This window comes from Cataglyphis hispanica, chromosome 15, assembly GCF_021464435.1.
Source record: "Cataglyphis hispanica isolate Lineage 1 chromosome 15, ULB_Chis1_1.0, whole genome shotgun sequence".
NCBI lineage: Eukaryota > Metazoa > Arthropoda > Insecta > Hymenoptera > Formicidae > Cataglyphis > Cataglyphis hispanica.
Genome location: NC_065968.1, coordinates 3255526 through 3282870, shown reverse-complemented (window position 1 = coordinate 3282870; position 27345 = coordinate 3255526). Strand labels below are relative to the sequence as shown.

The following is a 27345-nucleotide window of genomic DNA, read 5'->3' as shown; positions in this document are numbered from 1 at the left end:
GATATATGCTGTTTACCATAACGTGGATTAATTCATTGTCGATTAAAACAATTAGAATGTCTTGGGCACTAATTTTCGCTATGCGTAGTTTACTGAGCGATAAACTACGCACTTACATAAGAAAGCGATTTATGTAGAAAGAAGGAGGACGGCATGTTTATTGATTGCAATTTATTCACACCTCCAAAAATTCAATAACTCATCAAAAATAGTATTTAAAATTCTCAAGAAAATAATGCAAAACCGTGTAGCAAGAAAAAAATAGATTCTTTGCGCCTGTTATCGTGCATAGAAAATAAATATTGACCCTGAATTTTATTAAAACCCGGAAAGTATTTGAAAGAGCATCGTATCAATTTCTTATTCTTCTACGCACGATCTTATTTCTACTTGTATGTAAATGCAAATGATGTACATTCTTGCGCTATTTAGTAATTCCGTAATTCGAGAGACAATGATGGTGAATATAAATTATAAATTCTTTCTTTTTTCTTTAAAAAAAATTTGCTTATTTATTTATTTATTTTTTTCTTTTTTTTTTTTTTTTGCTTATCTAATTTTATGTTAAAAGCGACAATATAAATCCCAAGATATAAGATGAGAAGAGATTCTTTTTTTTATTTTTTTTTTTGTAAAGAGGGAAATTTTTTTGGCTGGATTTCGATTGTTGAGAATTAAATTTGCATGACAAATGTTTGAGATTCCTTCGACGGTTGATCGTAAACCAGTTAATACGATCAAGAAATTTGAACATTTTGAAAAATTAATTTAAATACCTAATTAATCCGTCTACAAAAGCAGATAACATTGTCCGACTACTTGGCGCCGAGTTAACATTTTACTGTTTTCCAATATTATTCACATTGACGTCAGCAGGATTTCTCGGAGAATATAAGACAAGTTTATTCAAACAGTCGATTAGTAGACTAGTTTTAAATCACGTTTAAATTATGTATCCGATTTGCATTTTTTGACGTTTAAATCGAGTATCGATCACATCGCGAAAATTGGAGTGCGATCATTCATTATTTAAACGAATTATCCTTGTGATAATTAATAAAGTACACGCGTTACGCGTTTTTCAAAATGAGAAGTTTTGAATATACAAGAAAACGTATCGATTAGAATTAAAAAATTCCACTTAAAATTAAAACTTGATTAAATTAAATAATTAATAAAAATTGAATTTTTTACTTGTCAGAACAGAAATAATTTTCAGGAAAAAATCTTTATCTTATTGTCTGTATATTTTTATTAATTTCTTAAGAGATACCAGTTTTAAGATAGAAGATAGAAAGTTCGGCCAAAAGTATGTACACATATAAAGTTTCTTCTCTTCTCTTTAGTTAGAAAATATTGAATTAGCGCAATCAAATTTGCGTCCAGCTGAGTTACAGATTGCGATTAAGTACGTAACACTGTGTACATAAGCAGGAACTATTCTGAGAAGCAAACAAAAAATATTTATCGATCGCGATTAGCTGTGAGTCCTCTTTCGATCTCGTGATATATGCATCTACGCGAATAAATCATGGCACACCGGCCTTGCATACGACCTTGCCGTATAGGAGACACGTGTACACGGCTATACGTGAATATGAACATTAGCGATGTCGCCTCTCTTGAGAGAGATGACACCGATACGGAGTATTATTACTTCGATGCGTAAAAGTTTCTCTCGCATCTCAGTCACACCGTCGATAATTATCTTACCTTTAACTAACAACTATAGTCATTTTCGTGAGAGTCGTGACACTCATAATCGATTCAGTAATTCACTTCCCTCGTCTCTTACGAACGAGCTCTATCGTTTCGGGAATCTTTCACATAAATTTAAGTCTAATTATAATTAAATCCTATAATTAAATCCTATAATTAAATCGTATAATTTAATCGTAATCAAATGTTTTTATAATTACACTGTACTTTTAAGAAATAGTGAGATAGTAAATAACGGATAAATCCGTCCTCTCTTCATGACTTTTTCTCTCCGAGAAAAACCTTACATATGTAATTTCGCGAAAAAGGTAGAAAAAAAAAACAATTGTAAGAAATTTTTCTGTTTATGCGGGGGATCTATTATTGTTTTGTTGGTTTATCTTCTCGTATCGAGATATTAGAAGCGAGAGTATAATAGGAATAAATTTTCTCCGGATTGTCTGAACTCCGCTCAGGCATCAGATCAATCTAGCACGCGCCGCTCATTATAATTCAACTAACCGTCTGACCGGTACCGGTCCAGGATCCTCTCGCAAGCAAAACATCGGAGGATACGGGATTTCCTGATTGCCGAATAGCGCCGGGCCGTGGGTCCATAGGCCGTGTCGGCTGTATATGTATGTACAATAATATATATGTACCCATATACATACATATATGTGTATACATATATTGTGTGACATCAACAAGCAGTACTGTTACATACTTTCATGTTCAAGGAATTTATATCGGAATTTTTCGGAACGCGATTAAATACGCGCGCGATATCGTTTAAAAAGTCAAAGGCCTCGCGGAACATATATTTTAAGAAATCCTCACTGAACGATAAAAAAAAAAGGGCCTTTCCTCGCGCAGAGTTATTTATCGCATTTTTGTTTACCTACATTGTGCATGTATGTGTGTTACGGTGCTCATTTTTTTTTTTGAAGAACCATGAAAATTTATCCATATTTTCAGACCGTTTACACAAGTTGAAAATGAGAATTTAAATATAAGATATAAAGAAATTATAAAATAAAAAATAGATTCAATTAATATTCAATAGACTTTTATATAAAGTATAATTAGTGACAGAAAGTAAATTAAACTTTGGATAATTTAGTAGTAATTATGGGGACATTTATTTATTTATTTTAAACACACAAGTTTGATTTGTTTTAATTGCATTTTTTATATTCTCTTTATTCACTCTCTTCTCTTCCAAATATATCATATAAAGCTTGAATCTATATCTTTCAATTAAAACAAATATCTTTACAATTAAAAAACCAATATATAGATATTATATATAGATATTATATATAGATATTATATTATATATAGATATTATATTTTATATATTTGATATTAAAACAAATATATAGATTGAAAAAGATACACACATACACAAAAAGTAGCGTTAAAAATTTCCAATATTTTATACAAAATTAACAGCTGATAAATATACATCGATACACAATCAATTTATACATTGAAGAAAGGAATATCAATTTATAATTTATACGCGTGTGTTTTATGTTTCTTCGCTTTCCTCATTGTGTCTGCGATTTTTTTTTTCTTTTTTTTTTTGTAATGAAAAAATTCTGTTATCATACCTCATTATTCCATCGTCTTTTTTCATACAATATTTTTCTAGATCACGCAATGATATTGACATCATAACTGTTAGAATTTTTTAAAAAGATACAGAAGTTTAAAACATCATATATATATATATATATATATATATATATATATATATATATTATTTGTGAACTACAAAAATTTTCAGGCAATTGAAATATAATTTATTAATTTAAAGAAACAATCTAAATTTTAGACGAAACAATTTAAATGAAATAGGATCTTAAAATTGAATAAAAATGCAGAATATTTCCAGACAGAGATAGAGAGTGTTTCGATAATCAAGAAATTAATCTTACAGTAAAATGGCGCGTAAAATCCTGCAAATACGAATTTACACCAGCGAATTGGGCTTTTTATTAATCGCTGATAGTTTATCCCCGAGAAGCAATTAATATCGGTAGCTTCGCCAGGACGTAGCTTACCTCTTGTGATTTATTCGACGATATTTAGGAACGGCCTTCAGAGGCCGAGCGATGTATTATCGCGAATAAAATAAATGCGTTCGCGACGGGATGCGCGGATTCTTACTTTATATTATAGCCTTGCTACTCCATGGAACGCACGCCTCTTACCCTCCTCTCAATAAATTATCTTTCCATTTCGACGTCGTCCCATCTCGCGGGATTCCCTATCACGCTCTGCCAGTCATTAATCAGTCGTAACATAGTTCCCGTCGTCGGATTCTGCATTCCTACATAACGACGACGACGATGACGACGACAATATCATCGTGGTCGCCTCATAAAATGACAATCATAATTTTATGAGATGTCCTCGTGTTATTTAATATTTGAGAAATTACAATCACTGACTACTGATTATCCAGAACTCGCGTATGTTTTGTTTTTATTTTTTATTATTTTTTTTTTATAATATACGCGTTTCCTCGAAGGCCGAAGACCAATGTAGGGTACGATAATTCTCGGTTTTCGCGAAATCGTAATGTTACGTTTTTCAAGACGACTGTAGTAAGTCCATTTCGATCGTCGTCATCATCATCATCATCATCATCATCGCCGTCGTCGTTATGGTACGACGACCTAGAGAGAATTACGCGAGTGTCTGATCGATTCCCGCATTCCGAGGAAGTGAGAAACCACGATCGTCCAAACTGGAATTTTATCTCTACCTTATTTTTTCTTATTTACGTTTTGCTTCAATACGGCCGTTTCATTCGGCTTCAAATGTTTTGACCGCAGCCGATCGATTGCTGAAGCGAGAGAAGCTACTGCGTATCCGGTAACGATTACGTCGATCGGAACGCAGTTCTCTGCGTGTATCGCCAACGCACAATGTTGAAATTTATCCGATCTAGAAGGACGAAACATTCTCTACCTCCGTCTAGAAATATATTCTGTATTTTGCTTTAATTTCAAGATTCTTAGATTTTATTTAAATTATTTTGTCTAAAATTTAGACTGTATTTTATTTAAATAAATAAATAAATTATATCTAAATTGCCCGAAAGTTTTGGATATACTTTATGAATAAAATATAAAAGAGATACATATGATATTTTAAACTTTTATATATATTTTTTTAGAAAAAATCGAATAATTGTATAATCAAGAAATTAATGAATAGAATTTGACGTATATTTATTTTTCTGTATTTTATATAATCGGATAAATTATTTTTGTCCCCCTAGATTTTACAATATATGTTGCAATGAAAAACAGGAAGCGATTTTCACTCCCCTTTTCGATTCGCTTCCACTTTCTCGTCCTTCTGCATTCCGTTGCGATCGATGGATAAGCAGATCCATCGATGCGCGAAACGATCAACGCTGCGTATCGCGCGATATTATTCGAGATGCGTCCAATTCGGACATTGAGTTATTGCGGTTAAATTTGAATGATGTAACTCTGCTGAGCGATGGTGGACGTTGAAACTATAAAGCATGATCGTGCCGAGTGTTTTTGATGCTATTCAACCGGGAAGAGAGATTCTGAGAAAAAATAAGTCATTGAAAACTAAGTAGAATAAAATTTATTATTATGTACAAGCTTTTGTTTTCGATAAAATTAAATTGGGAGATTTCTATTTTCCATATTCGTCAAAATTTAAATTGTTACAATCATTTCGATGATACTAGGAAAAGTGAGTAATATCAGGATACTTTATATAATGTATTTAGAAGCAGGCTTGAGGTAATAATTTATGTACGAGTTGATCTCGTGACTACGGAATCTGCCGAGAAAAACGACGATTAGGCAATTCATTTCCGCAGGCGAAAAAGGTCTTGGTTCACGCATAAATTGACACTAATTTTTTATTTTAATAATGTAATAGAATGCACAAAATTACAATAAATTTTGAATCTGCAATTGTAATACAATATAATACAATAATTATTAAAGTGTGCATTATTAATGATAAACTCACGATAAAAAGATAATAAATTTTTCATATTTATAGAAAAATGAGACGAGTCGCAAGTTCACACATTAAAATATAATAGATTTCAATCTGTTTTCTATTTTCTTTTCTCTAATTCACCGTTTCTCTTTTTCTCTCTTTATGTAATTTTTATGGATTTCTCGCTATTCCCTAAGATTGTCTTTCTTCCGCGATGCATATCGCAGACAAATGCATATGGATGCATATGTCGGTGTATTACGCGCTCACGATGACGAAACACAGATTTATTGGTACGGGATCGTTCAGTTTCCGGTTACCACAAGCTGAATCCGTTTTATGCGCGTTACAGAGGCAGAATCTACTCTGCAATATCACACAGCGTACGTGTGAAAGATTTTTACGTAAGAACCCGTGGAATCTTTCTATCGATCCTGTCATTATATAATTAATATCATTAAGCTGTCGGAAATGTGCTTTCACCTGACGTAGAGCAATACAAATCTATTAGAAGGATGCGAAATGTGTCTGTATGGAATTCGGGAATTCATCTTTGACGCATGCGATTGATTTAAAAAATCCTCCACCTGATGAATCATTAAATCTTTTCAATAACTAGAATTATTTACATTGTAATTATTATTATTATTATTATTAACGCAAAATTTTTATCACAATTTAGTGGGGAAAAAGTTACTGTAAAATAAATACACACATCACTAATAAAATTAGTGATATATTTAATACATGTGGAATTTTATTTACACATTGTATCTGCAATATTTATTACTTAATTTCTTAGTGACAGATTCTAGATATGTAATCTTAAATAAAATCATGATGAATTGTGCTAGATGAAAAAGAGACAAGTGTTATCTCGACGAATATATTGCATTGACAAGATTAATTTATTTCGATCAAATTTCAATGAGACGGTATTCCCCAGAAATGGAAATTAACATAATATAAATCGCTAAAAGTTTTTACAGTTTTGCGCGAAATCAAAAAATCTATTCGCGTCGAGGATGCGATGATTTGACTCCGATACGCAACTTTTTGCAAATGAATTAATTTTTATGTTTCAAATACACAAACAATTTCGACGGAATTCCGTGAAGTCCAGTGATATGTTATTGATATTAATCTATAATACATTAAATTTGCCATTGAATAATTGATAATCTGCAATTAATCAGTAACTTTTAAATCGCCATAATACATGACACATCATGTAATCATAAAAAAAACAACAAATTTTTAAAATATTTATACGAACAATTACAAAAGTATCCTAAAATAAAATTTTTTACAAATTTTATAATTGCAAAAATATCATAATTTGCATGCATACACGCACACACATGCGCATACAATTAATCTTAAATCAATTTTGTTAAAAAAAACTTATTAATAAATATTTTATTTATGACATATTTTCTCTTGTCAAGGACTGTAATATTACAAGTTAAAGAAAATATCTAGAATTTTATTGAAGCTTGGAGCCAATTAAAATTTTTTATTATTTATTTTTGCGACTAAAACTGAATTTATTAAAAACTCCTGACTTTTTAAATTATTACTTTTCTGAATAATATAAATGCCGCAATATTTTTGCTGTGAAAAATCCTATTATAAGAATTTCGTATAACGAAAAAAAAAAAAAAAAATTATTGCGACTACGACAAATATGGACTGCGCTTCGCACCGAGCCGTGCGTTTAGATTGTGTCATTCTGTTTTCCAATTCAATTAGCCGTGCGCGAACCGACCTCGATACGTACTCGCTACGTCCTTTGAGTTGTTCAACATATCATAGGCATGGAAGGATATCCGTCATGGTGATCGAAGAAGGCGTTGATTTTTTATACATAAGAGGTCAAGGGATAGCGGCACACGTGCTAATTGGACGATTTCCAATTAATCAAGTTACACGAAAAAAGCGACGGCAACATTCTTCGCATTATTGCATTTGATTGATAACGATTTGTTTTTTATCTGTCTTAGAAATTCTTTACACGTTTCTTTCGAGCTGCCCGACATGTTATGTATCATGTACTTATCATACACTTCGCGCGTTCATTTAATTACTGAGGAAAGATTTATATTCTAGAACATAATTAGTTACTGTCAATTCAATTCAATTCAAACTTCACAACGCGGTGCAGTAGTAACGGTATAGCATCATCAGTTTCGAGATAATTTAAATCTCACGATGATCACATCGCAAATATAATCTCATTATCAATCAAATAATAACGTTACGTGCTGAAGCAAAATGTGAAAAAGTATTTGATAGGCATAAATTACAGTGAAAAGGAGATATTTTATTGCATTTATTGTGTCTGTTTTTTTTTTTTTACTTATTAAAAACTGTAATTTTATAATATATGTAAAGATTTTTATTTTGAAGTCAAAATCTCATTCTATTTTTATGTAATCATATAAATGTTTTTTACCCATCTTTTGATGGATATTAATGACCAATATTCTTCTTATATAGGATAAATATTGCAATAATAAATCAATTTATTATTGTAATATTTATCCTATTTTTTTTTAATACTATTTTTATTTATTATCCATTTTGTTGAAAAAGAAAGAGAAATGATTGTATCTATATCTTTTATTCAAGTTTTAATAAGGATTGATTTATTTCACTAATTATTTACTATTAAAACCAATTAATAAATTAATAATTAAGCCATTATTAAATAAAAATTTATGTTGTTTTTCTACCAAAATATAATTTTTTTAAAGATCCAAGTTTTACTTTGTATACGTGATTCTCAGAATGCCATGTAAAACTTATTAAATTACTAATCTGTAGAAGATTATCATGAACGACATACGTTGCAGTAGAAGCAGATGCACATTTGCATCGCGTAACTGCACGTATAGCACACGAGGTGTGTTATCTCGGCGCATACACGCACGCTATTACGCAGAACATCGCCTGAAACGTGCGATGCGATGCGATGCTTGCGTTCTCACGTTGGTCATCGCCACGGAAAAGTGCCCGTAGTGCCATTGTTCGATTTGTTACGCGTGAATTTTCCCGAGTTGTTCACACACATTCCGCAAATGTTCGCGCCGTGAAGTCACCTCGCGATCTTTTTTTATACACAATTAATTTTAAATTAATTTTGTTAAGAAACTTATTAATGAACATTTTATTTATGACATATTATTCTCTCTTGCCGAAGACTATAATATTAGAAATTTAAAAAAAATATTTAGAATTTTATTGAAACTTGGAATTAATTTATTTGGGATTAAAAGGAATAATAACTAAAAGTATTCTAGTTATTAAAATAGACATGATTTTTGAGGCACTTGCAATAATGGAATAAAAAAGAGGAACAAATAATAATAATAGAAATTTCGAAAGTTCTTCGAAATGGAAAAAAGTTAATAAAAATTTATTTCATCAAAAAAGTTTGAAACTTTTAATAATCTTTAATTACTTTATGATAATAAATGCTTTTTTTTTTAAATTGTTTTTTTAGAGAAATAAATTTCTAGAATTACCTATTAAAATAACAATAAAAACAAGCGCAGTGTTTTCTCAATCTAAAAATAAAATCTTATATCATCTCTTGAAAATTTGCATCTTTAAAAATAATCAAAACAAATTTCTCTCTCTCACTCTCACACTATTCAAAATACTTTTTTATCGCTCACAATCGATGGTTCGATTCACTCGGTATAAATTATTTAAAACGAAGTTAACCGATCGTTTTGCGATCATTTGCACGGGAAGGGACGAATGTGAAAGTGAAATTGAGAAACGACATGTACAAATTTGTATGCTATAAGCGCGCGGTGAATAAATAACACAATCGGCATTATGTGGTGTACGTATCGCGCGTCGTTGTTACGAATTACGTTATTTTACCTGCTTACAGTCTTCCTGACAAACCGCCGTAACCAGTGCCGATAGGCATCGCACACACACACACACACAATCGGTGTCGCTCTTAATTTGCACAACGCTCACGCGCTCATTTCATCGTGCCCGATGTGATACCCGATTCGCGATTAATCGCCGCAATGTATACCTGCACGCTGCATGCGCTTGCCTTTATATACGCTGCTCTGAATACGTAGAGAAAAAGAGCTTTGCCCTTGCAGTAAAATAAAAATAATCCTAGTTATAAGTTAGTTATAATTATTTATCCAACAATATTTAGAAAAGAATCTGCTTTGTTAATAAAATATAAAAGTTTTTTTTTTTAAGTAAATTTATTCATAGAATTAATATGTTGCTATATGCAAAATGAATTTCATTTCTTAATTTAGCGCAAAATTATTTCTAGTCAATACGTGTTGCAATAAGGCCCGTTCTACAATAAATTATTAGTCATAAGCAAGTTTGGCGTAAACAAATTGATTAACCGCGATTATTCCGAAAATATGCTTGGAATATCCTTAAAGCGTCATTGTTTTGATGAGATCAAGAATCAATTTATTAGCAAAATTATTTGTGAGAGAATAATTTTGTTTTCAATCAACTCAAATGAAATTTTAACAGATTAGTTGATTAGACTTAATTTTAATATTAATAATAATTAATATTATAATTAATAATATTTAATATTTAATAATTAAAAAACCAAATTTTTCTCTTTCTCTTGTCAGAAGTATTGACCTCGCGCATACACACACGAAGATTTTACTGGAGAAAAATCACGAGAAAAAGTTATAGTAGAATGTATGGGCAACCCATATATGTGGTTTATCCTGCATCTTGTTAAAGACTTGAACGGGGCCTAGTTATTTATTGCTGTCGTAAATTTTTCTAATTTACACCTAAATTTTATGAACTTGAAAAAAATGTAAAAGGTCGTTCACTGACGGAAGGTCGATAGTAATATTTATGTTAATTTTTCTAGTCGTCAAAAATTTTCTCTTTTTTCAGATTTGTTTTTAACGCACGTTTCAGCTTAGTTCGCGGACGTGGTGGAAGCGGAGAATTAAACGAAATATAATAAAATTTCAATCGTTTATCTTTTTGAGATAACAAACTGCGTGTATCGTTAACAGCATTAGTACTCATATTCTTTATTATGTTTATCGAAAATTCCCGCGATGACGTAAAATTATTCGACCGTTGTGTGTGTGAAATCATCGTAAAAACCATCTTTACGGCTTCACGCTATCAGACACGAGATAAAAGAAAAATTTAGCCTCAGGACTCCGCGAGCTTCTGGGAGCTATGAGGACGATGAGGTAGGAAAAACCGGACACAATCCAGATCGAGTCCTTTGCAGATGAGGCCTTTCAGAAGCGATTGCGCCTATTTTGGGACCAAATCGGATTACTTAACGCGGTATATAAAATCTTGGAAGTTTAGCGCTTCGGGAGGATCAGCTGTAGTATTTCTTCGCGAATCGTCTTGACAAGCGTTCGCGGGCCTCCTTATTTTTCCTCGAGCTTCCCCATTACGCATAATTTGTTCCGTAAAAATTGTACCATTAATATATTTCGAGCGAGGGATTAAAATAACTCGAGCGGGGGGGTCATTCTTTTTTCCGCTCCAAAAAGTGATGCGATGGAATGGCCCGCGCAGGAATGTCGACGTGGCGCCGAATAAAATTAAGGAACGCTTTTTTGCGCTTTCTGCATACCTCTGTCGCGGCGGCCGGTCCGTAAAAGATCGCCGGTGTAAAAAAAAAAAAAAAGTAACGTATAAAATAATATATTTAATAATTGCAATTTTTTTTTTTTTTTAGAGCGTCAGCGTATCCTCACCTTTTACCTCATCCATTTCACTCTATCGTCGTGTGACATGAGAACCGTAAACTTTCTTCGACTACGTCTGTGTGTATCGCGCGTAGGAATGTCAGTGCGGCGCCGAATAAAATTAAGAAGCGCTTTTTTTTGCGGTTTTTACGTCTTCAGTCACTTCAGGAATTTCCTATAACACGTAAATACTAGTGTAAAATAACATGTACTTTTTTTGACGATTAAGAAGAATTTGTAGACTAACAAAAATTTATTTAAATCCGAAAACAATTTAGTTATCTCTAAATTAATATTTTTTATATATTAAAAAAAAATAGTGTCATACTGCATTACTCTCACTGTTTACTAGGAGGCACTTTTGAAATTCTTCAATAAGATGTCTATCTTATCTGGATATTGTGTAGAGAGAATTTTTTTCTCACATACAAATAACCTCAAGCTATTTACATTCTTTATTATATAATTATTTATGTTATTAAATAAATACAATTATATACAGAATCACAGATTACATCCTGTCGGAATAATGTATATAAAGTAAAAAGACACGAGATTATTTTAATATTGTAAAAAAAAAGGTTAAACCTGTAAATTTAATTAAAATAATATATTTAATAAATTTATAGAGCAATCGATGAATTTCTCCGCGTATCATTCCACACAGAAAATTGTACATAAACTTTCATCGACACTCTCCCGCGCCCAGGAATTTCGGCACGGCGCCGAATAAAATTAAGGATTGCCTTTTTTTTGGCATACTTGCGTCGCGTCAGCGCGCGATTTCCTAGAGCGCGTAAATACTTTCCGGATGCCGTGGACTCTGCTCCTCGTATCTACTGACGTATGCACGAAATCCGGATACACGAGAAAGAAAGTGGGGGCACTCGGAGGCACGTGGTCGCCACTGGGATGCGCATGTCAACATAAAACGAAGCGGCAAACGAGACCGGGGCTCAGTGTGTACCTGACGGTCGATCGCTAACGATAATCGGGACGATCTGTGCGAGAGCTTGTCGTGAGATTGTTTGACAACAATTGTTTGACAGCGGCAGTTGCGTGAATTTTTTTGCCACACCTGCCGGCGTGAAGCGTGTGTCGCGAATAATACGTGAAGAGCGAAGAGGAAGAGTAAGAACGCACGAAGACGACGATGATGATGATAATGATGATGATGACGATGACCAGCAGCAGGACTCTTATCGCGAAGGTCATCACCTGCATTCTGCTAGGCTGTTGCGTGACGATGCGAGTTACGGGCTCGGCGATACCGATGTGGGAATTTCTCTCGAGAGATGAGAAAGTGAGTACCAAGAGTCATTCATTATTCCGAAATGTAGCGAATAATTTGATGCGAACGGTTTATCGATTTTTTTTTTTTATTAGGTTTCTGTAAATAAAAATTTGAAAAACTTCTTTTCTTTTCTGTGTGAAAAAATTAGAAATGTATTAGTAAATGCTGTCTATTCCAATTGATAAAATTTACTCCGAAATTATAATTTTATTTACGTGTTTATTTTTTAGACAAGATAAATTGTTTGCATCATTTTAATACATGTAATTAATACATGTATCATTTTACATGTATTAATATAATTTAATTATACATGTAATAAGTAATAAGTAAAGAAAATATGACAATTAAAAAATTAAATATATTAAATATGAAAATTGACGTAAAATACTCTAGATCGATTTTTCTCAATCACAGAGTCAATATAAGAAAGTTCATGTATAAAAACGCGGAAGATACGAGAAAAGACATATTTAATGAAAGTTTGTTTATTTATTACAAACAACAGTTTGTCTATTTTTTGTTTTGTTTTGTCATGTTTGTTTATCATGTCCTATCTTTTTCGGAACAATTTAAAAAAAAATATATATTATTGCAAAACGTTTCTATAACAATACAATCTTTACTTATACTCTGATGTGTTGACTAGGAACACTTTCAAGCAAGATTTCAAAAAAGATTTAGAAATATTTTTCTTTTTTTTGTATTCACTATAGCTTCACATACGCATTTAATTTTTACTTCCACTGACATTACTGCCGCTCAATCTCTTTCATTAATCTCGCATAAAAACATGAATAGAGATATTGTAAGCATCTTTTTATGATATTAGCGCTATTCGGTGGACTTTCACCAAACAATCAAGTGCGTTTAATACAAGTGCGTTGCATCGAACCACGTGTTGGATCGCGATCTTCGTATTGCAAATTTTTTTTTAACGATATCCACATTTAAATGAATTTTTGTTCAAATGAAAAATATATAACAAATGTAAAAATATTAAAAAAAAAAAATAAAATTGTTTTATAAATCTATTTATAATATTCGTATAAATGTTCGATGAACATCTTCGAATTTTAAGTATTTATTTAAAAAATCCTTTTAATAATTTTTAAAATAAATACTTAAAACCCGAAGATTATAGGAAAATAATTATTCTCTTTCTTCCATCACTTATTTAGCTAATTTGAATTAATTAGAAGTAGCTTGAGATTAATTTCGAAGAAATTGAGAATTCTCTTTCTTTCTCTCTCTCTCAATTCTCAAAAAGAAATCTTTTGATGACGAAGTTTTTTTTATCAAAAATTATTTTGAAGATTGTAATGTTACATACATACATACATACATATATATATATATATATATATATATATATATATATATTTCTTTTTTTTCTTAAATTTTATTTGACAAAGCGAGTAAATCGTGCTGCAATGTAACATTTGTTTGTTAATAAATTTTTCAATAATGCGAATAGACTGGTATAAAAATTATATTATACTAAAATTATATTATTCGGTGTTGTTTATGGAGTTTTAAAAATCAGGAGCTATATTAATCTCAAGCTACTCAATGTTATCAAACAGTAGTCGGACGTCAGACAGTAATCGATTATTCTTGCGATTTTACATCGTAGCGTTTATCTCAAAGCTCTCATATTTTCCATGGAGTATTTTCAATGCTCGTGAAGCGTTATATGGTGATGAAAAATTATGAATCGCGATTACAACGATCAGCTACCGCGAAGCTAATTACGTTGATTATTAATTGTCGCCATGACACGATAATCGCGCGGATTCTCGAAAGCCAATTAACGTACGAAAGATCATCAAACGCTGCTTTCAACACGTATCGGACATTAGTTAACATTTTCCCCAATATTCATTGACCTATAAAATTCCAAGAATTAAAATGGAAATAAAATATTTCCTAATTACACATATTTTTTTAATTAATACGGATTAAATAAATTAAATAAATAAGTAATTAAATAAATTAAATTAACTTAATTAAATAAATTTAAATTATATGTGGATATTTAGCTTCTTCAAATCAATTTTGTTTGCTATTTATTGCAAATTAAGTTTGCACGTTAAGTTTAAAAATAGAGTACAATGTATGCAGAATCTTAATTGTTGGACGCTAACTTTAAGGTCGACTTACCGCAAGTTATTGAAAGTACTTCGTACTCTTGGCCAAGGCTGTAAACACGGCATTTCGCGGCTACATGCACCGGATTAAATGTGTGTAATACTCTTAGAGCAAGTAAAAGTGATCGCAAATGCCGAGTTGAAGTTCAAGAGCACTGTCAGCGTATATCTGACATTAGTTTCTCGATAGAGTTCAAATTAATGTACAAATTTAATATCGATTTCTGATTAGACGAGCAAAAAGGATATCGTATTAGAAATAATTTGACATATTTTTTTGAATTTTAAATATTTTAAATAATGTACGCTGGTAAGAAATATGTATTTAAAATTTTTTAAACAGTTTAATTGTAACATTAGACAAATTTTGAACTTAATTCTGAAATTAATTACAATTTAAATACATCGTATTTTTTTTTTTCCCCTACAATCAGCGGGAAATATTTTCTAAACGAAAGCGGGGTACAAATATCGCTTGGAAATGTAAAAGTATATCTCTCTAGCGTAACTACATACAACATACGGTATCATATCATTGTCTTTCCGCGCTAATTCACTTGTAGCCGAGAGTCTCGCTAAAAAAAAAAACTCCGCTTTCTCCAAATTTCCGGAATCGTAACGGAAACAGATAATAATAATCCATCATTGATCTAAGGGACATTAATCGATAGTAATAAGCATATATGCAAAGCTTGAGATAAAAAAAAAATATTTAATATTTAATAATTTTTTTTCATACGAAGAAATATAGCGACAAAAATTTTTTTTAAATTGTCATAAATTCTTTCGACTTCGTCTAGCTTTATAAACAATAATATATATATATGTCAAAAGAGCGATGCCAAATGGATCGGCTCATTTGATGTGTAAAATCGACAAATAACGTGCCAGAGAGTGTCGAAAGGCGAGGAACAAAAGTAGATAAAAGAGGATACCGTCGTTACAGAAGTATCATTAGAAATTCTAAGATCGGATATGCGCGTCATCGGAGGAGCGAGCCGCAAAAGGAGAGGCCATCTGTGTGTGTGTGTGGACGTCGTTCTCGTTATATTATCCTCATCGTCGTGACGGCGCGCGAGATCGCGACTGCCACGTTTCACGCGACCGATGAAAAGACGGTATCGCGCAACTCGATGAACGTGATGAACGGGACGTCGCATCGCGCATACATATATATATATATATATATATATATACATATGTATATATATATATATATGTTCGGTTGCAACTGTCGGAGGTTCCATCGCCGGTGTTATACATTGCGGAGTTTCACCGGACGCGGTCGGAACGCGGCCCGATTGCGACTCCGCACGATTCAACTTTGTATATCTTAAAAGATACGATGTAGGAGAGAGCATATTGATAAATGTCATTTTCGAAAATAATTATTGGTTGTCTTATATATTTATAATATTTCTTTGTTCAATTCCGGCCTAACGCGATTTCCTAGTATTATTTATATTTTATTTATTATTTTATTTTATTTAATTCTTTTATTTTAACTCTTGCCTTGCGGCTTTGGATGGTCTCCGGTATATACATTTATTACATTTATTAGGTAATTAAATATTTAAATATTTAAAATGTTGTAACTTTGTAACTTTAACTATAAAATATTGAGAGAATCCTTTTTAAAATTTTAAACTTTGAAAATTCTAAAATTTATACTTAAAAGCTTATACACTTAAAACTTAAAATATAAAATATAAAATTAAAAACATAAACATTTAACCGTTGAAAGATTAAAGCTCTAAAGATCTTAAAATCTTAAGTAGCTTGAATTTTAATTTTAATTTTGTAATTCTCTGATATTAAACTTAGATATAAATATTAATTTCTATATAATATTGAATAAAATTCCTGAATGAAAAATAAAACTAATATTATAACTCGTTGGATTATTCCGTATCAATAATAAAGATGAATCATTCGTTTAAGAGAATGATTCTTCTGATTTTAAAAATAATAATTGAAAGATATTTTTAATGCATCGCATATTTACATTTTCCTGATGGATCGATGATTATTAGCTTCTTAATAGATTTCTTTCTATTTCTTTCAGATGAGTCATTTGTACGGATTATTCAGTAAACAAGTAGCACAGTACTGCGCCGATTCATCGAGGCCGGACTGCAATAAGAATCTACTTGTGTCCGGCATAAGGAGCCTCGCCGGCATGAATGACAACGTTCTCGATCAGCTGGATCCCTATCAGCGCGGCGCCAAGGAAATGAGTAAGGAAGCGTTCCTAGCCAGGAGCGTGTAATTCGCGAAAGAAATTTTTCGCGTTTACTCTTCTGGCCGAAACATAAATTATAAATTCCGAGCTTAACATTCTTGCCTTCTCGTTTACAGTTTGGCGTGCCCTGGTGGGAAACAATAGATTTGCGTCGAGAATCGGCCACGAGAATGACGAGTCTTATCTCACGACTGGAGCCGACTTACTAGGTAAGTGTATTAGAAATGATTGTCAATAACGGTCGTTGGAGAAGAGCTCCAGGCATTTAGATATAATAATACGAATTATGAGACTGGATACAAAAGAAATACGCGGTAAAGAGAAATCCGGTGGTTCATGCGGAGAAGAAGAAACGATGTGATATGGGCTCGCTTCTCTGTTTCAAAAATCTTTTTTTTTCGATCGCGACTCCGCGAACGGAATCGCATTCTGCCCGAGAAAGTTTTAGTCGTGATTTCGATCCCGCTCTTAGAAAGTCTTTTCCCTTCTTCGGATCCCGAAGCCCTTGTTGATTGCTTTTAATGCTTTAACCGCGTGCGCTTTCTTTTTGAAAAAACGGGCATCGTGCGTCATGCGCCGATCTGAAATGATTTAATTCGACTCGAGAATTCTGAACTTGTGACATTATTAGAATTGCATTATGCTCGTCGTACCATAGACTTTTCTTAAATATGCTGAATCACGAACCGATAAAAACGAAGGCAACCCAAAAGGTCGCACGGCCATGGCCTAATGCAAAATCTTTGCCAATACTCTGGTATTAAAGTTAGGTGATAAAATTCCTTCATGAAAAATAAAAGTAATATTAAATTACTCGTTAAATTATTCTTCATTAATAATGAAGACGAATTATTTTTTTTTTAAGAATGCTTCTAAAAATAATAATTAAAATATATTTTTAATTATTAAATCTTTTTTAAATCTTTTATTGTAGGTTGCTTCGTGAATAATAATATAATATATTGCATTATTAAATATTTTATAAATATTTATGAATGAATAATATTTGTGTAAATTTACATTATGTGAATACAGAATATTTCGAGATATTTTTTTATAATCAATCAAATGATCGATTAGCATTTTTGACAATGAGCATAATGACAGTCTTACACACCTAAGACGTCTAGGACGACGGAGATAGGACAGGTCGCGAAAGGAGGTCACTTTTCTCAATGTCGAAGATGAGGGTCCCTACAGGGGCGTACCACGGTGGCTTTCACATTTTCTCTATGGCCCATATTTAACATGCGTATACGCTAATGACACATCGACACGCGATGAAAGCCGCGAGCGTTGCGTGCCCGTGATTTCAGGCGTTTACCGATCAATTATCAATCCATTCGCGTACGAGAAATCTGACAAGAAAGAAAAAAAAAAAGAGAATGTGTAAGCAAAATACTTTTATCTTGATCTCGATGGAGAAAGAAACGTCAGCGATATTTCTTCTGTTTTACATGATTAGTGTTATAAGGTCAATAGTTATTAGGCCGTAGATTTGTTGAGAAATTTATGATGTAGATATTTGCATTTATTCACTAAAATAAAGATAGATGCATTGAAAGAAAGTGTAACTAAATTCAAAAAAATTTTTTGATTAAAAGAAAATTATTTACTTAAATATTTGCAATCAAGCAGCAAACATACTTAATTTAGTAAAATATAAAATAAAAGCAAAGTATGCTTGTATTTGCAAATAAAAAAAGAATTTGTTTCTTATTTTTATTGTACTAAATTACTTTGTTGAAAAAAATATTTTTCTAATTCATAGCTGCTTGTTTAAAAAATACAGAGTTTCTCTTTATTTTATAGTAAATAATCTTTTATTTTTAAATATAAATTTTTGTTTTATTAAAATTTTAAATAATGTATTCTAAAAATTGTAATTTTTATTACATGCAAGTAATAATTTATAATAAAACAGAATATTTTTTGAAACAAAGTATATTTTATTTAAATTAAAAAAAAAAAATCAAAATTAAGAAAATGTATTTATCTTTTGGAAAAATTTTTATTTTTTGGTGTATGCAAATATGTGTGTACGTGTTCTCGCGAAAACAAATTCCCGCACGTCTCTTACAAAGTCCTTGTATCCTACAAATCGATGACATTCGGCCGGTTGTCGGAAGTGAAAAGAACACGGGCTGACGTGTAGATATTGGATTCTAAATTATCATAATGCGGAGGTCATGTTTAGGAATATAAACGTGCGTGGAAACGCACAACACGGCCATTGATCCAGAATGATGATCATCTGGAGGCGGGAGTCTAGTATTCTTGTTCCTTTCCTTTTACGGATGTTTATTCCTTTTGAAACACAGTATAGTATCGCTTTTTCAACATGTCAATTTTCTATCTATTGTATCGAATGACATGAAACGCATGTTTCTATCGTAGGCGAAAATAAAATTTGAGGAAATCTGGTAGGACTCGACGCGAAAAGCATATACATAGAAATTTGGAACTATTGTAATATAAAAATGATTTTAATATAAACCATTGTAATATAAAAATGACTTTAATAAGTTATAATATTATAATAATATTATAATAAGATATAATATAATAAATATAGTAAAAATATAATATAATAAAAATATGATATAATAAATTATAATAAATTATAATAAATTATGATATTATAATATGATATAATAAATTATAATAAATTATAATAAATTATGATATTATAATATGATATAATAAATTATAATATTATAATAATATTATAAAATATAGAATGTGTGCATAAGTTCTAGTTTTGTAAAAAATAATCACATATAAAAATTTATATAATTGAGACACTACTTTAACAGTATAATTCGACTTCTGCGAAATTGTTTCGCGATTGAGAAATTTATGGTATACTCGGTACATGCTTCTGTGGCTTTAACAAGGCTCCATCTTAGCGAAGTATCATTTCGAACACGGATTTCGCTTAGCTAAGTGCATATACTTTCTGGTATCCGTTATGTCTACGCAAATGGGTCTGTTGCTTAATCCTCGATAACTAAATCATCGTTATTTTCGTGGTCACGGTGGCGCGTTCGCTAACGAGAGATCTGAGAACAAAAAAAAAAAAAAAGGAAAACTTTTCTCGGCAGAGAAACAAACAATAGCAATATTCTTTCCCTTTTACATAATTAATTTTATAAAGTCAATTGTTATTATGCAATATATTTTGGTTGAAAAATTTATGATGTAGATATTCACATTTATCCACTCGCTAGTTTATTATCTCTATTTTCTATTCTATTCATTTATTCTTTATCTTTGTCTTTAATTGTTTCAGCGAGCAGTGGCAGCGAGACGAACGGCCTCGCGGAGGAGAGCGTGGCGAGCGGCGATTACGTTCTACCATCGGAACCGGGGCCGTATCTGGCGGGTCCGATGGTGATACGAGTTTATCCGGACGGCCGACCGGTTCCGGAGGATCAGAAACGTCCGTTGCCGAGGGACGAAGACGTCGATGAGCTCAGATACTCTCGTTTGCCATCAATAGAGGAGATCGAGGCTAAGAGCGGTAGCAAGTTCTACGGGAAAGGCGCGAACGAGCCGGCACCGGCCAAAAGGAGAATGTCCTTCGTAACCGACAAGGACTATCGACGATCGGCGGAACCGCTACGTCTTCACGGCAATCCGCTGACCTACGAAAGAACAGTGCTTCGAGGAGCGATTAATGAACGTGGAGTGCGTTACTATTGAAGAGGAGAAGAGAGAGAAGAGAGATATTTCGTGTTTTTTCTACCTGATACGAGTTACCTCGCTACATCACCTAGTGAAGGAATGGAAGATTGTTGAAAAAAAAAAAATTGCCGCTAATTATAAGATCCTGCGAAGAGATGTTACCGTGATAGATGACATCGTGCTTACTGCGATAATATATGGAAAGCATGAGAGAAAAACTAAAGATATCTAGCGATATATAATCGTAGTCGCGGTACACGTCACCATAGATTACGATTTAATGATCAGCTGTACAATTACAAATTTATTGCCAGCGCGCATTCTTATTTATCTGATATCGTTGTTGCGGTGAATGTGCAAAATATTGTACTCTTTTTTTCTTGAATCTTTAGACTGTAGAATAGGAATTTAGCGAGGAATGTGATCCAAAAATGTTGTCTGAGATAAAAGTTTACGATTTATATAAATCGCTTATGCAGCGATTTATATAAATAAGAGGAATTCACGGTTTGCGAACCGCCTAAATTGGCTTGACGATTGGTCGGTAATTAAATTCTTATCTCGATAACACATAACAATCGCCGACCATGAAATATCATTTAGTTTCTACTTATTTAATTTTATTCATTTATTATTTATTTAATACTCAATGTAATTGTCATGGCATATGTAAAATATTACGACACAAACATCGGTGAAATTTTATCAATTTTATCTCTTGGACTGTGACTAATTCAAAAATCTTTGACTCCTCGTTCAATCTGTTAACGCAAGAAAATCGCACGTATTTAAATTTATTTTGCGATATATTTGAAATGAGAAATAGCGGTTGATTAAAGTGAAATTCTCTTATATTTTTATTCCACAAATTTAAATCATATATTATTTTTTTCTGATATATTCGCGTCATCGCGTCGCGTAAGGGAACCAGTGTGCCTCGCTGAAAAAATAACATATCGCGCATATCATTTTAATCACCATTGAAGATGGTTATACAAACTATTTAATTTTAATGTATAACAATACTTGTGCTGGAAAAATTATTGCTTTCGAAAATATCTGTAGCTAGTTACACATAGAGTCCTATATTATAATATAATATAGGACTCTAGTTACACATACATATAATTTGTACATGATAGTATTATAATGATAGTAATACTCATGGATCATATTTATCGGATACACATTGTTGTTTGCATAAGCAAGTAACAATTTAAAAAAATCTACTTGACGATTTACGTGACGATTACAATTGTTTATTAAATCTATACATTTTCACGCTTATTTGTAAATACTTGATGCATTTGCTATTAATTTTAAATATCTACATCAATAAGATAGAACTTAAAGTGTGATAAAATATAGAATGTAATATATATTTGAAAAGAAATTAACAATAAGACAATGTGATAAATTAAGACTAACGTGATGCCTAATATATATGTATAAATACATACATATACACACATACATATATGTATACGAATCACTCTATTATATTATAAGGAGCCCGAGATTTTATATATGATTAAAAATCTTTATTTTATAAGTATAAGTACTTGAAATTAACAGAATTTTGTTGTTATTAATAGATAATAATTATTATAAATATGCACAGATTTTTTGCTTTTATATTTTATTAATACAATTATCAAAATTATTACTTCTCAGTCTTGTGTATACATTATAGATAATTTATTTAAATAATTATCATATCCAAAGGTTGAAATATCTCTTATCTTAGTTTTCAATTCATTATTTTGTCATAAATGAATGAGATATTAATCTATTTTTTTAATTTTGTCACATTTTCTCTTATCGTCTTGTCATCCATGTTTTGTTTTAGTATATATAAATTTGATATAAAAATTTGACATCATGACATAATGCTAAATTATACTAAAGCGATAACAATATTATACATATATGTAAGTTTTGTATGATAGTAATATCACATATATTTTAAGAATAAAAAGATGACTACACGCAATACACTATACTGCATCTTTGTATTATTTTATACTTTGAAAATTGTAAAACTTATATACTGATGTATTAAATACATGATATTATAATGAATGAATATATTAATAATCATATTTATATACATTTTAATTTATCAACTTATATGCTTCTGAAACTAGTTTAATATATAAAAATACACAATATATATGAATGATTTTATATATATGGAATTTCATATATATATATGAATTTTTTCTTCTTAAGATATTTATAAGTTGTACAGCAATTATTTGCAAAAATTGAAAAATGAGTTGTAAGAACAACTAATTTTTAGATAGTAATTTTTACTATATTGTAAATGAGAAAATAAAATAAAATTGGAGTTTTTAAAATTTAAATTTCTGAAGTTTTTATCATACTACTTTCCTTGCCTATCATGTTCCCGATATCTCAGAATTTAAATTTATGTAAGTATGGGCAGGAAAATAAATATTGGTCTTACAGGGAGAGTTTTTTAGCGGGTGCGAGTCCCGCATATCCCACCGGACCGGCCGGTGGGAATGCATAATGCATTTTTCTCTTCCTTCGTAAAAAAAAAAAAAAAAAAAAAATATCTTTGCGGATTTTAAAGTTTCGAATTTTTGCGCTTTTTAAAATTTTGATTTATGCCACCTTCTTGCTAGTTATATTCTCCTGATACGCCATCTCTTTGCTCATCATGTTCTCCTGATACATTTGCGAATTTCGAACCTTTAAATTTTCGCGCTTTTTAAAATTTTGGTTTGTGCCACCTCCTTGCTAGTTATATTCTCCTGATACGCTACCTCTTTGCTCATCATGTTCTCCTGATACATTTGCGGATTTTGAAGCTTTAAATTTTCGCGCTTTTTAAAATTTTGGTTTGTGCCACCTCCTTGCTAGTTATATTCTCCTAATATGCTACCTCTTTGCTCATCATGTTCTCCTGATACTTTTGCGGATTTTGAAGCTTTAAATTTTTGCGCTTTTTAAAATTTTGGTTTGTGCCACCTCCTTGCTAGTTATATTCTCCTGATACGCCACCTCTTCGTTCATCATGTTCTCCTGATACATTTGCAGATTTTGAAGCTTTAAATTTTCGCGCTTTTTAAATTTTAATTTGTGCCACTTCTTTGCTAGTTATATTCTCCTAATATGCCACCTCTTTGCTCATCATGTTCTCCTGATACTTTTGCGGATTTTGAAGCTTTAAATTTTCGCGCTTTTTAAATTTTAATTTGCGCCACCTCTTTGCTAGTTATATTCTCCTGATACGCCACCTCTTTGCTCATCATGTTCTCCTGATACTTTTGCGGATTTTAAAGCTTTAAATTTTTGCGCTTTTTAAATTTTAATTTGCGCCACCTCTTTGCTAGTTATATTCTCCTGATACGCCACCTCTTTGCTCATCATGTTCTCCTGATACTTTTGCGGATTTTGAAGCTTCAAATTTTCGAGCATTTTAAATTTTAATTTGTGCCACCTTTTTGCTAGTTATATTCTTGATACGCCACCTCTTTGCTGATTTGTTCTCTTGATACTTTTGCGGATTTCAATGTTTCAAAGTTTTGCGCTTTTTAAAATTTTAATCTGTGCCATCTCTTTGCTAATTATATTCTTCTGATACTTGATTTCAAGAAAATGTATAATTAACAAAGATGCGACAAGATGTGAAAATGGATGGGTAGGTTAATTAAGAAGACATATACGCTTTGTATTTTTAATACATTTTATTCAATTTTTAAAAATTACAAAATATAATTTTACAGACTATTATCGATTTTCTTATATATATTCTTTACAACGTTATACATAACACTTTTCTATTCTGCGTATTATCGTATTTCATTAAACAATCGTACTATTATCGGTATTTCATTAAATAATAAAATTAAATTAACGCTATTGAATATCGCAATATATGTATATAAAAAAAAGATTATTATTTTCTAGACTTTCGCTGTTAGTTATTGGTTTGAATGAAAAGTTCATTGTTTTTTCGATCTTCTATTCATTTATTAGCAAAAAACAGCATAAACTTTCCATTCAATTCAATATATTTTGCACACACGCGCGCGCGCGCGCGCGCGCGCACACACACACACACACACACACGCATACACGCAGTCATTTTTATTATACAACAATGCACACAGGCATTTTACGCGTACATATGTCGCTATCAATTACATTTTGCGCGCGCGCACATACACACACACACATATTTATTATTATATGCAATATAATAATAAATACAATATAATGCGCACAGAGGTGTTTTACGTATATACATATAATACTATATATAATAATGTCGGATATCGGACGCAATCGCTTTCGCTGTTATACTACACTTTATACACACACACACAGTCATTTTTATTATTATACATAATAATATATACACACTAACAATTTTATTACATAATGTAATACAAATATTTTTACAATATTCGGACATAATTACTTTCGCAATATCGCTTATGCGTGAATAAAAATAGATTGATCGCTTTCGCTGCATTAACTACATTTTGCACACGCACGCAGTCATTTTTATTATTATACAATAATGCATTATATATTTATAATAATGCCTATTTAATAATAGGTATTATTAAATATAATGCCTATGTGCAATATAAAATTAAATTTTTTATATACATTATTTTTCACGTCTATTATGTATATAAAAAATTTACTCAAATATTTTACATTAATTAACGTTTTTATATTAACTTATACGTACATCTGAATTTATTATCTAATTGAATATATTTTGCAATACTCTCTCTACCTTACTTTTTCTCTTCTTTTTTTTCTCTTGTTCGCTTTCTATATTTTTATTCTTTTATTCATTTTTTCTTTTTTTTTTTTAATTTTAAAACTCGTGCTCGTTATCTACATCGCCATCTATAGACATACTGTTTCATCAAACCACAAATCACTAGATTTTAGATATTCGGTTTATTGTTCTATTTGATATTTGTAATCATTCAAGTATCCTTATCCGAAATGAAAAAGTTAATTTGAAAACATCTTATATATTTCATTCATTTGATTTCAATTGAGTTATATAATTTTTACCGACGTCTCTTTTATTAATATTTCCTCTCATCCTAGTACTGTCAACTTATCGATAGATGGCATTTGATGATGGAACGAGGCGCGAAGTTAGCATCGAGAATTTTAAATCGCACACGCATATACATACACACGTATACGTCGAACCTCGAAATTGATATTAGTAGTGATTGAATAAAGAAACGTTTCTTCGTTAAAAAAAAATTAAGCATGCGTTATGCGAAGTATCTCGTCGGTTCCGTCAATTTTACCGCCCTGGCGTATTATGTATTCGGAAACGCGGCCGATAACAATCTGAATAACGTTTTCGGGCAAATGTACAAATGGAAGAATCTGCAGGAGGGTTTCCGAGAGGCCAAGATCTCCAGGAAACCGATATTTCTTCTAATCCACAAACCGGGTTGTCCCACTTGTGAGAAACTCAAGCCTAAATTCATCAACTCCATCAGACTTCTCGATCTCAGCAAACAGTGAGTGATGCACCTTTCTCCCTCTCTCTCTCTTTCTCTCTCTCCCTCTTGCAAAGTTTTTTGCTGCAACACAATTAAATATTAAAATTTTAATATTTAAAATTAATTTTAAAATTAAACTATATTAATAATATATTTTATTATATATATGTATAATTTAATTTTTTAATTATTAATAAGTGTGCACTGTTAACATAAATGAGTCAATCATATGTTTTATGTTTTAAAAAAATACAATTTAAAAATAAAAATACAATTAATCACTATAGAGATGCAAAATATATAAAATATACAATGCACACGGTTTTTGCAAACTAAACTTTGCAAAACTTTAAAAAAGTAGCAATCGAGTGAGAGCGAATTAAACATAATGAGCCGAGTATCTAACGAGTATAAGTAATATAGGATTTTTTATACCTGTTACAATGTGTAGCTTCGTGATGGTGGATGCGAGAAAAGGCGAGATGTCCGCGCAAGACGAAGCGAGGTTTCAACCGGACGGGACGTACGTTCCGAGGATTCTCTTCTTCACGCCGGACGGCGAATTTATGACAGATGTTTATAATCGTCATCCGTTAGCCGATGAAAAATATAAATATTTCTACAGCAGGACGAGCCACATAATAGATAGCATGCTTTTGGCATTGGAATGCTGCTGCGATAAATCTGATCGAAATTCTTGACGACAAAGCTAAAAAGAAGTAAATCTTAGATTAGATTATTGAATGACAGTCGCGATTACTATATGTGTCACTGTCATTAAAATGCGATTTGCGGAAATAAATTCATTTTGCTATACATAAGTATATTATTAAATTATATATATATATATATATATATATATATATATATATATATAAAATTATAATAATAAATAATATTTCAGAATTAAAGGGATACAGTAAAAGTTCACAAAATTTTTCAATTCATAAATTAAATCAAATAAATGATATTTTAATAAAGACAATTAAAGAAAAAAGAAATAAAATAA

At 31.2% G+C, this 27345-nt stretch overlaps 2 protein-coding genes across 2 annotated transcripts; both read left to right on the top strand.

Annotated features, from left to right (window-relative positions):
* Positions 1-12126: 12126 nt before the first annotated feature.
* On the top strand, positions 12127-23142 carry LOC126855147 (rhythmically expressed gene 5 protein). The gene is made up of 4 exons (XM_050602556.1): positions 12127-12747; positions 16954-17125; positions 17247-17339; positions 20423-23142. The coding sequence occupies exons 1-4, from the start codon at positions 12598-12600 to the stop codon at positions 20833-20835; spliced, it is 828 nt and encodes a 275-aa protein (XP_050458513.1). The 5' UTR covers positions 12127-12597; the 3' UTR covers positions 20836-23142.
* A 2119-nt stretch (positions 23143-25261) lies between these two features.
* Positions 25262-27037, top strand: LOC126855159 (thioredoxin domain-containing protein 12-like). The gene is made up of 2 exons (XM_050602574.1): positions 25262-26354; positions 26788-27037. Exons 1-2 carry the CDS (start codon positions 26095-26097, stop codon positions 27035-27037), a joined length of 510 nt encoding a protein of 169 aa, XP_050458531.1. The 5' UTR covers positions 25262-26094.
* The last annotated feature ends 308 nt before the right edge of the window (positions 27038-27345 follow it).

Bases quoted from the DNA above. Each gene is read 5' to 3' on its own strand.
- LOC126855147 (XM_050602556.1), top strand. From the start codon at position 12,598: ATGATGATGATAATGATGATGATGACGATGACCAGCAGCAGGACTCTT. The intron at 17,126-17,246 runs GTAAGGAAGCGT...TCTCGTTTACAG, and splicing joins GCGCGGCGCCAAGGAAATGA to TTTGGCGTGCCCTGGTGGGA. The intron at 17,340-20,422 runs GTAAGTGTATTA...TAATTGTTTCAG, and splicing joins GACTGGAGCCGACTTACTAG to CGAGCAGTGGCAGCGAGACG.
- LOC126855159 (XM_050602574.1), top strand. From the start codon at position 26,095: ATGCGTTATGCGAAGTATCTCGTCGGTTCCGTCAATTTTACCGCCCTG. The intron at 26,355-26,787 runs GTGAGTGATGCA...TACAATGTGTAG, and splicing joins CTTCTCGATCTCAGCAAACA to CTTCGTGATGGTGGATGCGA.